Source organism: Pseudorasbora parva, chromosome 12, assembly GCF_024679245.1.
Source record: "Pseudorasbora parva isolate DD20220531a chromosome 12, ASM2467924v1, whole genome shotgun sequence".
Taxonomy (NCBI): Eukaryota; Metazoa; Chordata; class Actinopteri; order Cypriniformes; family Gobionidae; genus Pseudorasbora; species Pseudorasbora parva.
Genome location: NC_090183.1, coordinates 14,030,215 through 14,043,510, shown reverse-complemented (window position 1 = coordinate 14,043,510; position 13,296 = coordinate 14,030,215). Strand labels below are relative to the sequence as shown.

Below are 13,296 nucleotides of genomic sequence, written 5' to 3'. Positions count from 1 at the left end.
AAATAGTTCTCTGCAATGATTGGTCATGTTACCTTTTTAAATGTCATGAATTTTGAGTATTGTATGACCGACAAAGGTCATGAGACCGAAACGTTGCTAATAAAAAGTTTCTTATTTTTGCAAGTAGCCTATAGTGTGCGGGATTTCCTTTTGTTTGTTTATTGAGATTTTTGGATCTGGGTATCCTTCGTCCTACGCACCTATCTACAGGTGTGCCCTGGTAATTGAGCACCAAATATGGGCTAATAAAATAAAAAAATGAAAATTAAGAAAATGCATGCAGTTGTAGGCCTAGCCCATATGCGTTTCACTATCAGTTTCTGAGTCGAATTTGTAGAACTTTACACAAAAAAAAATCTTTACTATAATCACAGCTGTACAAAAATGGCAATTCACTCACGCTGTCCAAACTACAAATACCAGCATGCAACAGAACAAAACATTGCCTCCCCCTCGACTCCTCAGCATGGCTTTTTGGCACTCCCCAGCGGGGGATTGGTGCTGAAAGGCTTCATTGTGTCGGGGATTGAATGGGGGAGTTTGCGTTTTGTCGAAGTCCGTCTGTTATCATCCACACAGCGCGGATTAACTGGCCTGCCTGAGTCCGAGCCATGCGCGTTATCATGCCGCAAACCTCCAGCGGTGCATTTATTGTGCACGATACAGATAAATGCGCCCAGCTTCAGAGCCGATGCCGTTGAGTGAACGATGCTCAACAGCTCCTAAAAATGAGCGGTGGGCCCGACAGATACGGATTAACAATGTAACGTTAGGGATGCTATTGTCGAAGTCTCTCATCTGATACGGAGCTCTGCGGGTTTACATCGATGGAGAGGTTGTCTAGTCACCTGTAAAACCCTGCTTATCTTTTTGGTTGCTTTTGACCTCTTTATTACATTTTGGAGCTGAATACGTTTTTCGAACGGGTTTACCGTCGCTGGGCATCAGACAAAAAACATGGGGAACGCTGAAAGTATGGATGCTCAGCTCATAGATTTCAGGGCGAGGGGCAACAAACCCCCTAAACTGCCCATGCCGGACCCGGCCGAACTGGAGGAGAGATTTGCAATCGCTCTGGTAATTTTGTCTTCTATACTTAAATCGAGAAAAGGCATATCGATGTAATTGTATCATGTGCACAACTAGTATTGAAGCTGCCTGGCAGCCCACGCCAACACACACGCCTCTATTGTGTGCGGTTGGCAGTGTGCAATGCTTTGATGCTGTTTGCGCGTGCATGATCGCTGCTAATTGCAGGCGCGCGGCCCTTTATTGTGGAATCCTTTGGGTTTTTGATCTGTTTTAGCGTCATCAGAATTGTGAGCTTGGACTCATTTTTTTTTATATATTGCGGTGATTATGCTTTGATGTATGATTCAAGGAGTCTGTCCTTAATCCAGTCATCGCAGCGTGCTCTGTAGGCCACTGTATCCCCCTGCATTTGCGTTTAAATAGGATTGTTTTAAGTGCTGGATTTAACAGGACCAAGAACCCATGTGGCATGAAAAGTACTCGCACTTATTTAGATACAGACAGTCTTGTTGGTTGATATTTAAGCCATTGGCACAACCTGTCTGATAGTTGACTGTGATGAGGTCTGAATACATCAGTCTGTGATGAATGGCTCTTCAAGATAATGTATCCAGGGACACGCTATCTATTCTGTGATATAATTCTCTCAGAATCCAGCTTGCAGTCTATTAAAATTAGATTTGGAGTGGTACAAATTCCCCCCCAGAGACCCTAAATTTCCCCTCCGAGATCAATAGAGTGCAACTGTCTCTGTATTACACCTTTGACTTTTATCAGGACCTGTTTTTCTCATTAATAATTAGCTTGTCCTGTTCATGTCTGTACTGACTTAATGTGACTACTCTGAAACGGATTCTTTTGACTAGCTTTACATGTGAAGTTCTCAAGGGTCTTTAATCAAGATTAGGTCATCTGTATACTTATCTCCCAGATTTGATTTGCACATTGTCTTCCAAACAGACACGTCATTTGCTTACATTAGAGACCTGGCCTCAGAACAGTCCAGATCTAATCAGCGCATAGAGAAACCGAGTCAAAAGTCTGCAAATCAGCATAACTGCTTCATGCTATGTGTGCATCATGCATGTGTGTGGGCATGTCTGTTTGTGTCTGTGAGAGGAGAAATGGAGCAGGGGGAGTGAATGCAAATCGGTTAATGCTGCCTCGTTTTCACAGATTTGCATCACAAATTCTGTCCCAATGGAGTTGACTCTTGCAGCCCAAGTCTCTTCACCCTCTTCCACGTGTTAGCCATTGCTATGTGTTTTCATTTGATGCTCAGACTCTTTGATTCCCATCAGGGCTATACTAATCAAACTTGGGGTAGTATTTCCAAATAGAAGAGCAGAAAGTAAAAAGAAAAAAAAAGACATTTAACAGTATGTTTGGTTGTCTGTTTGACTTAAATTAATTTAAATGCAATATTACTTAAAATTTGTACAAAATAATCATATGAACCAAATGTGTAACATGCATATGATGTAATAACCACTATGGAGACAATATAGGGGCTTTCACACTGAAGAAACGTTTTCATACTTCCTATAACTATAGGCAGAAGTCAGCTTTTTGGCGTGTCCGCACCACAGGAATTGGGAGCTATTTTAGTTTATAGGAGTGTCTTTTGGGGAGACTAGAGCTTGGAACATACTCTGCTAGAACAAAATTTGTTTGTTTTCTCGAGGTGGCAAGAACAAGAACAAAGTTCGTTCTTGCCAGTGCATTCCACGAGAAAAGCAGGTGCCGGTCATCTGTGTTTTTTTGCATTAACCACGCCCACATTAAATGTTTGACCAGTCACACAATAGTTTTCGGACACCCGCAAGAAAAAAGTTCTGCTCAGGCGATGTGTCGAGAATAAGCTGTGAGAACTCCCAAACCATGGCTGTGAGAACAAAATGACCTCATTTTGTTCTCGCAGCCCTGGGAGCGAGAACTTGTTTGTCTGTTCTTGTGGAGTATGTGGCAGCCTTAAGGGTGCTTTCACACCTGAGCGTTTGTTTCGGAACTTGGTGCATTTTCTCCCTTGGTTCGGTTCGTTAAGGCATATTATCCGCAACAAAGCAATCGTTCTGTGACCTCCTGAGCGAGCAATCTGACCCAAAGGACCAATGAACCGAATGGTATTATGATTCGTAATGGGAAATTTGCTATATAAATAGCAGTCTTCTTTTGGTGATTTCAATCACAGTTGAAAACCAAAAGATCTCCTTCACCTTAAAATGTTGTATACAATTTAACAGCTGAAATGACGGCTGCATTCGTGTTGTTTGCACATGTGTCTCAACAGTTATAAATAAAGCCACAAAATCTTGATGGATGACACAGAGGGAACTCGGACCAATATGAGGAAGGTTTAATTTTGTGCATTTTGGTATGCTTTGAAAGGTTTCCTCATGAAAGCAAACCGAACCAAGAAGAACCTGTTTTGGAACAAAACAAATAATCTTTAGGTGTGAAAACCGTAAATTATCTCTTCAGAGTAGAGTCGAACCCAGCACAATAAGAACTACCAGTCACTCAAGTGTCCAAACGCATGCCATATGAAACGACTGTACCCGTCATTTTTAAAAGCTGTGTAAACACTCCGTTTGCAAATATTTACTCCACGAATATGGAAAACGGCGATAGATGAACCGATGCCGAAGTCCAGGCTCTTAACTGATCTTGAAGTCCTCCATCCTCCATCCTCCAAATGTTGCAATCAGGAAAAAGGCCCTAGGGCAGTGGTTCCCAACCATGTTCCTGGAGGCCCACCAACAGTGCACATTTTGTATGTCTCCTTTGTTTGAAACACCCACATTTGATTTCGGAGTCACTACTAATGAGTTGATGACTTGAATCGGGTGTGTTTGATTGAGGAGACATGCAAAATGTGCTCTGTTGGTGGGCCTCCAGGAACGTGGTTGGGAACCACTGCCCAAGGGAAATATGTAGTTCTTGGGGGACCGCACTATTGGCTAGTTGCTCTAGCAGAACTCTATAACTACCAGGTTTGAAAGCCCCTCTCATACTGGGCTTCCTTTCCAGAATCTTTACTTTATTGTTTGTTTTTACAGGGAAAATCCATGATTAAGATTAATTGCACCAGAGTTAGCTAACAGCTAATTTACATCTGCTGTCCCTTGGCAGCACACAAATCTACATGTCTCAAGCTTGGAACATACTTTGCAAGAACAAATACATTTGTTGGTTTCCCAAGGTGGCAAGAACAAGAACAAAGTTAATTCTGGCCAGTACATTCCATACTTCACGAGAAAAGCAGGTGCTGATCATCTGCGTTTCTCCGCATTACCACGCCCACATTAAATGTATGACCAATCACACAATAGTTCTCGGAAAACCGTGAGAAAAAAGTTCTGTTCTGCTCAGGCGATGTGTCGAGAACAAGCTGCCTTGGGAGCGAGAACTTTTTTCTCTTGTGGAGTATGTTGCAGCCTTTAAGAAGGCACTGGCATTTTGATTAAATTCGTTCCTTTTTCTATGCTCATGATATTCTATGCCACTCAGTGTGTTTAATTTGACTACTCAATCTTGTGCAATTTTGTATTTGTCTTATACTTGGTTTCATAAAAACAAGATTATATGAATGTTAGGTCCTGTTATGTAAAGCACTTTGGCCAACATGTTGTTTTTAAATATGCTTTATAAATAAATGTGATTGCTTTGATTCTGTATGAAGTTGCAGAGGAGACTGTGCTTGTTCTGAAGATATTTAAGCTGTGTAGAATAGATTGGAACCAGCTTCAAAGTTGGATCAGAGAATTGGACAAAAAATAATAGGTTATCCACTGCTTTTGACATTTTGTTTTTGACTAACTTGTAAAGAACTCAATGGTGTCTCAGGAATTTCAGAAAGTAGCTGTTTAGCTTACTGGTTTTTGATGAACATGGTATGTAAAGAATGACTTCACATGCGCAATAAAGAAGAATGTTAACTCTTCTCTCTTTCTTTCTCAGAACTCTATGAACCTTCCTCCGGATAAAGTGAGGCTCCTTAGACAGTATGACAATGAAAAGAAATGGGAGCTGATATGTGATCAGGTGAGAGAATCTGTTTGCATGCATTCTGCATAAAGAGTCTCTAAAAAGCAATTTTATATAGAACTGTTGTATAACCATATATTAATAGTAGTTGTGCAATGGATCACACAACTCTGACCTAAAGCACAATTTAAGCACTTTGATACCACAACCAAAACTAAATTTCTTAACTAAACTTCAAACATTAGTAAAGACAAGGGAACAGCCAGTAAAAAAATAAGAACAACTACATTAATTACTAGAATAGATACAATATTACTAAGAATAAATGTCTAACAGTAGTATTCAGATACACAAATGTTAAATAACACTACTGTATGAATTTAATATAGATTAATATTTGTTGAAGCTGTTTTTATTTAAATGAATGACAGACAGCAGCAGGTATGATGTCACTAAGACCGAATGCATGAATCCAATATACTGATACACCAGATTTCTTTCTCAGCTGTTTGTTCTCTTCAGGCATAACTGACTATGTTTACGAGAATACTTGCAGAGATGGGTGTTTTGACATAATTTTGTATGTCCGTTTAAGAGCAAGTAGATGTGAAAGAGGAATCAGTTCTGAAACGTGCCTTTCTGTGCTCGCGTGCTTCGTGTGCAGTGCTGAGAAAGTTGCTTTGAAAATATAATGTAAGGTTACAGATTACAAGTTACCATATTTAAAATGTAATAAGTAGTTGTCTAACTATTTCAATTACTTCATTAATGTAACTGTTTACATTTGATTACTTTTCTAAATTTCTAGGGACTGTTTTCAACCATTAATCATTTACACCAGCCAGGGTTAACCTAAGCAAAGGTATACTTTCTTTTTTTTCCCGTGTATGTGAGCAGTCAAACGCACAAACTTTACAGTAGTACTCAACATTGATTACAAACAGACTTTCAAAATCAAAACTAAGATTATAAGAATTCAATTTTTAAGCACAGCCACCACAAAATCAGAGTTTAGCACCTCTTTTTTTGCAATTGTTCTGAGGTTAAATACAGATTTCTGGATTATTTTAAAATTTCCAGCACTGGAACGCATTTTTATCACTCACCCATGGTGGCAACTCTTAGACAGGTTGTAACCCAAAGCTGTCAGCGGATTGTGGATTGATGCAGTTGGCAGACGCGGTTCGCTGCGAATTCAAACGAGAGCCAATCTAAAGCATCAGAATAGCATTGCTTTACTAAACGGCCTTTAAATGGCAGGAGTCATCATGCACCTCAAAAATAGGCAAAGCAACAAATTAATATTATTCAACATATCTTAGCTATCCTAACTGTAATTTAATTACACATTTTTTTCAGTAACTATAACTGTTTGGTTATATTTATTTTGTATTTAAATTACTTATTACTCACCAACACTGTGCGGGTCTGTTTACACGGATAAAAGAGTGCAAGTACCGAAATGAGTTCTCTTTCACCTCTTCTTATGCTGGGATGTATTGCTTGAATGAATGTGGAAGCTTTTGTCTCTATAATGGTTAAACTTTGCAATTAATCCACAATATTTTTTTCTTGAATATACTCAATATTAACCCTATAAAGCCTGCATCGTAATTGATACAGAATGTTCTATGGTTTCTAAACAATCAAAATGTTCAAAACTTTGCTGACCCTGTTATACACCTTCTGTCATCCGATTGATGTTTAGAATATTTTTTTAAAATTATAATTTAAAAAAAGTAATCGTTCAGGTTGTGATACTTTTTTCCCCTTTTACTGTGCAATCTTTACAGATTAAAAAAAAAAAGTAAACAGGAATATTGAGAGTTTTATATTGATAGTAAAATTTCAAGATGAACACTTAAACAACTTACTTGAGTATCCATACTTAATTGTTTTGAATGTGAGTTTTACATATAAAATTCATCAGGCTCTTGAGGAATGTTTATTTGTACATTTGTCCCCCACAATAAAAACTACAGAGCTTTGATCATAAAACTACGCTCTTTAATTAATCTTACAAAGACTTTATTGGGAGCTGGAGTGAAAACTGATATTTTTTATACATTTCATAAAAGTAGTCTGCTATACTGTTATAATGATCTTATTGATTTACATTATAAGCTATCAGAATTTAATCTTACTTTTTGGCCATCTAAATATAAGAATATTGTATATGTTCGCCTCTGAATTAAAATGTAAGTGTTTTTGCCCTACGAAAAACGATGCTTATGTGCATGACCCCCTAAACCCCCTTTGAGTTGAAAAGTCAAAAATATTATATGTCTATTACAAAATTTCAGTTACCAAGTGTATACAATTTTCATTGTAATATTGTTATATATATATATATATATATATATATGTATGTGTATAATATATATATATATATATATATATATATATATATATATATATATATATATATATATATATATATATATATATATATATATATATATATATATATATATATATGTATAATATATATATAATATATACACATACATATACATACATATACATATATATAATATACACACACACACACACACACACACACACACACACACACACAGAGGAAAGTTCCTTTATCATAACAGCAGCATCAAGTAAACTGATTAATCCATTCTCTATACATCCACCCAACATGTCACCATGGCTACACTGACGTAAGAGAAGGAGAGCATGGCTGACTCTGGAAATGTTTGTTGAGGTGAAAGTGTGTGAAATGCCTGCTGTCTAAATAATGAATGATCATGTATGATTTCAAGACTGAAACATGGTTCAGAAGTGATTGGGTGAAAGTGAGACTCTATGAGGAGGAATGATTGGGAATTAGATCAGAGGATAACTGAACAAGAGGAGGTTTGCTTAGTAAATACTTTATGTTGAAGTTGGGGAGGGGTTTTGAACTTGCTTCAAGAGGAGTGTTAAATATAAATAATAGAAATATAGCATCATTTATGTGTCTAACAGGAGCGCTTCCAAGTGAAGAATCCTCCCCATACATACATCCAGAAGCTCAGAAGTTTTCTGGACCCTGCCGTCACCAGAAAGGTGAGTTCCTTCATGTTAGGCATGCTGCTTCCATGACATATCATCTGCCATATTAATAGAACACTAAGATTTAAAGATCTAGACCTGGTATCCATAACTCTGCAAAGTGAATGTGTAAAGATGCCTTGAATGTATGCATAATGTATGCAAATAAGTCTGAGTGTACTCAGAAGGAAAATAGCTACAAAGAAATGCCTGCTGCATATTTTACAGCTTCATCTAATTAATGGAAGAAACCTTAACACCTTATTTTTAATGTCCCATCCAGAAGTCCTTATTGAATTTAAAAGGACACGTGCACACTGCAGCTAAATTGGTCCCTCCATTTTTTTAAAATAGATTAATCCTGTTTTGTGTACACACAGTTCTGTAATTTCCAGGAGTGACCACCGCGTTCTACAACCAAACTGACTCCCGAAAAATGCTGTTAGCGACAAGGCAGTGTGAACAGAACTAGACAACTAGTTTACGTATTTAAACGCACATCAGATACTATGTCTCTTGTTTTTTCGTTTTTTGTATACGCGCTACAAGAAATGACAGGGAAAGAGGTATGAACCTTGACTCTTTTGTGTTGCCAAGGGCAAGTTGCAAGTTGCATAAACATCAGTTGTTACCCAGGTAAGTTCAAGATTAGTTTGAGCAAACTCTGTTTTTTGGGGCTCAAGAAGGTGGATTGGTTTTTATCAGTGTTCATCACCATGGTAACTGACACTACATGACTAACCTGCCTTTTATTCTGGGTTAGAGATTGCAAACCCAAACTGGACCAATCAGCTGCAAGTAAAGATGCAATAAAGCCACACCCCCTGTATCACTCGTTCCAATTTAAAGCAGTTTATAATGAAAAAACGTTTGAAATAAAATTGCGCATCTTTTGGTGCTAATTATTTATTATATTTATATATTACATGAATTATAATCACTTTGAATTCATATAATATGTTCATATAAATATTATATTAATTGACTGACAAGTAGCCAAATAGTTATATAAATATAATATATGCATTCATAATTATTTAATGAATGTACATTCATTTGAGCTCTTTGTGAACCTATAATTATTAGGCATATTTCTTTGATTCACATCATGCATTGATATAGTCAGATATTCTTTCAGCTGCCTTCTCAAACTCTCGCCGCAGCAGCAGTGTTGATTCCTGCCTTGAAAACACATTTAATTTCATAATAATTTTCAAAACGATCTCTAAATCTTCAGAAGAGATGTGAATCAAACGGACAGTGTGTTTGGCTGTTTGCCGCACCTGACACACTTTCAGGTGCACGCGCTTCAGAATTGATTGCAAACTCTGGATCAAACCTGAGTTGACAGAGAAAGTTTATACTGAGCTTTGAGAAACGGTTGAACTTGATCTAAACCAGGTTAGATTCATCTGGATTTGTCAACTCTAAACCTACTCTGAAACTCAATTTGTTCAGCTAGCTCAGGGGTCGGGAACCTATGGCTCGCGAGCCAGATCTGGCTCTTTGACAAAAATCATATGGCTCGCAAGGTTTTTCACCCTTTACCAAAAATGATCGATTAAAAAAAGACACACATCAATGGAGATGCCCCCCCCCCCCCCCCTCTAATAATATTGCAACTTATTTATTGTTTGCTGCATATTTGTTTACTACTAGCCTACTGTTGAACATTTTATTGGGGAAAAAAACACGTTTTTTAATAATAATATTATTATTATTTATTTTTTTACTGTGGCTCTTTTGAAAAAACGCATTAACCAAAAATAAAAAAATTGGCTCTTTAGTGAAAAAAGGTTCCCGACCCCTGAGCTAGCTTCATGCAAGAGGGCTCTGGCTGGGTTTACGCAGTCTAGAGATGCGTAATAGCGGCCCCTAGTGTCTAACAGTGAAAACACGGAAACAGAAAATTCTGTGTTTGGCAGGGAAGCGTTTTCTCACAATTAACTGAAAATTCTGTGTTTGGCAGGGAAAGAGTTAAGAACTACTATGACTAACTAGCATTTAGTTTGGGAAAATAGACCCTAAGATCCGATATACTTTCGGCAAAGTTTTTTTTGTTCTTCTCTTGGGGGTAAAACAAAGTTCTAAATATTTGACCAGCGATATACATACAAATATGTAAATATGTGCTGCTGCTTTACAATATGGCGGCAAGTTTTTTTTTTTTTAATAAAGCATAAGAAAAGCATCTGGATATGTTTGCACAAGCTCTGCAATTCGGCACTCTTGTATATCACGTCACGTTTATTTATATAGCACTTTATACAATAGATTGCTTAAAATCAAGAGTTTTTGTATTAAACATGAAAATCAGTGTCTCATTTCATCAGAAGTACAACTTCATTGCCTACTATAAAGCAGCTCTCCAATGTGTTTGTTTTACCACATGGACGCCTGACCTGGACCGTCTGAAAGGGGAAATTAACCAGAAAAGATTTTAAGGTGAAGGAAAGCAGAGCCTCCGTGCACACCTGCTTATGTAATCGTGATGTAATCCTGTGTAATTGCCATGGACCAATGGTATTACAAATGTGTTTACATCTTCCTGAAGTTTAAGTCGTTATTTAGGGGGGGTTTTGCGCACAAAAACTATTCTCATTGCTTCATAAAATTATTCTAGAACCACTGTAGTGAGATGGGCTTTGTAACGACGTCTTTAGTGCCTTTATGGGTCTTGAGAGAGGAAATGACATTGGTGTCAATGAAGGCCTGTCTGAGCCATCGGATTTCAACAAAAATATCTTCATTTGTGTTCTGAAGGTGAACAAAGGTCTTACGGGAGTCGAACGACGAGAGTAAGTGATGACAGAATTTTCAGGCTATCTAAACCTTTAACTAGTTGGTTATTATCTTGCAAATCACTAGCGTATTGGCTTTATATTGGTACTTATAAAGCACATATTAATTCCTTATTCTGCCTGGCCATATTCTACATACCTTAATCCTACCATACACATAAACATTATGACATCAATTAAATTTTTGGGTGAACTAACTCTTTAAGGCGAAAGTCAATAGGGAATGTGTCCCCCAAACTAAAGTGTGACTGACCAAAATATGCCACCCACACCTGCCAACTCCATAAACTTGATTAAGCAAGCCTGGTTGCAACACGTCAAGAGAGCGCACTGCAAAACAGCCTTGCAAGCATAAACCGAACACAATGCCTCTGTTGACAATGATTTTTGTTACATTTGCAGAACATAATCTTATAAGTTTAGTCTTTGGTCGCTGTAATATTAATTGTAAAAAATAGTGGCTACCAAACACAAGACACCAGAACATTGCTATGGTTACGCTGGTGTCCATCATCGCAATTTTGGGAATGAGTTGTATGTTTCGTATACATGGAACAATAATCTGACTGTCCTGAAATTTTGCAGAGTGTACATGGCCAAACTCAACTCGTATAGCTCTTACATAATGCCATCAGAATAAAAAGTCTCTAATGCAGGGGTCATGAAGGTTTAAAAAAATAACAGTATTTTAAGTTATTTTTCTTTTCTTTTAAGAGTAAAAGTACTCTTGGGTGAAAAGTTAAAGGAACTGTATGTTAGAAATGTATTTTAATTAATCATAAAAAGGCCCTGATATGTCACTTGACATTAAGGAATTGTCAAGTGACATATGATGTTAATTTGTTGAATGATGTTAATTTGTCATTTTTTTTTAATTATAAATATGTGTAAAATATGTACTTCCTAATAAATTGACAACCCATTAAAGAGTAAATAATTTATAATGCAGTTCTACAAGGTTGTTTACACCACACTTGCTTGTCTCATATTAACTGGATTTGGTGTGTTAATCTTTTTAATTCCTTCAAGAAATTAAGCTGTGATTCACACTCAGAATTCCGAGGTTTTTTTTGTTTTATTTTACAAAAGCAGAAAAGTACAATAGTTTCGGCACTCAAACTGAATTCTAATTCAAATGTGTAACTCACAGTTGAATAATACAATTTTTTCAAAGGTAATATTATTTAAACGTATTTTTGGAAGAGGGGATCACAAAGGGGATCATCATATTTGGGGGCTTTGTAGCATTAAAATGTTTAAAAGTCCAGAAGAATCAGAACTAACCTTTTATATGCAAATTAGTTCACACTGCAGCTGGCTTTAGCAATTGTCCACCCAAGTTAAGGCACATAATTGCTTAGAAATGGACATCTCTTCCTATTTCTTCACAGAAATTTAGGAGACGAGTTCAGGAGTCAACTCAGGTGCTCAGAGAGCTGGAGATATCTCTTAGGACCAATCATATCGGGTGAGTCCAGTGAATGAAGTTCATTTCAGGCTTGTGAAAGGTTTCTTTTGAGGTATTCAGTTGGGAAAAGGGTTATTTAAATGTTTTGTTCTTCACAGGTGGGTGAGAGAGTTTCTCAATGAAGAGAATAAAGGGCTTGATGTGCTTGTGGAGTACCTGTCTTTCGCCCAGTATGCTGTCACGTAAGTAGTTCTTTTTCTGGTCAATCTTAATTTTCGAGTCTTTTTTTTAATCTTTACTGCTTTCTTTTTTGTTTTCTTTTAACATTTTATGTTTAGTTTAAGGTTACTGCTCACTTACTATCTCATAACACCTTGAAATTGGGTAGGAGTTGTCAAACAGTTGACTGTTGCTGCTGAAATCTTGTCACCTTGCGCTGGGTCACAGTTGCTTCTGACAAATGAAAGAGGTGATGAATTTAAAGGACAACTCCGGTGAAAAATGAACCAGGGGTATTACACCCCGCGGTCTAGGGGAAGGAATCACACACGTTAACCGGGCATAATAATAAGAAAATGGGTTGTGGATTTGGAATCCCAGCACCGAATCACTCCGGTCGATAATCAAACATACAACCAACTATAAGTAAATGTATTAAATGATCATACATAAGAGGGCGAGCATCTCGTCAGGGTGTCCAAAGGCCAACATAACAAACAAAACAAACCTAAAAAGAAAGATACACTAAATAACCTAATTGAAGCGAAAGAAAATACATTTAACTAACCTAACTACCTAACATAAACAGAACCCAAACAAGTTTCAAAATAAATAGCAGGACACCCCTACACTGTAAAAAATTATATGTTCAATAAGTTATGACAACATCTGTTTTTACATTGTTTACATGCCCAAACAATCAAACAACACAATTAAACATTGATCCAGGAGCTCTCAACCCGTTCGCGGCCGAACCAACAATGAGCTCCACGTCGAGTGCGGACGGCGTCCTTTTATCATCCA

The 13,296-nt window shown here is 37.3% G+C and overlaps 1 protein-coding gene across 3 annotated transcripts in view; it reads left to right on the top strand.

Annotated features, from left to right (window-relative positions):
* Positions 1-460: 460 nt before the first annotated feature.
* fmnl2b (formin-like 2b) overlaps positions 461-13,296 on the top strand; it is a 42,636-nt gene continuing 29,800 nt past the window's right edge. For 2 of the 3 annotated variants that reach the window (XM_067459275.1, XM_067459274.1), the window contains exons 1-5: positions 461-1,077; positions 4,993-5,076; positions 7,999-8,079; positions 12,257-12,333; positions 12,432-12,515. In XM_067459275.1, the coding sequence (XP_067315376.1) occupies positions 958-1,077; positions 4,993-5,076; positions 7,999-8,079; positions 12,257-12,333; positions 12,432-12,515 (446 nt within the window). In that variant the 5' untranslated portion in view covers positions 461-957. The remainder of the gene's footprint in view (positions 1,078-4,992; positions 5,077-7,998; positions 8,080-12,256; positions 12,334-12,431; positions 12,516-13,296) is intronic. The other variant, XM_067459276.1, reaches the window with a different exon arrangement.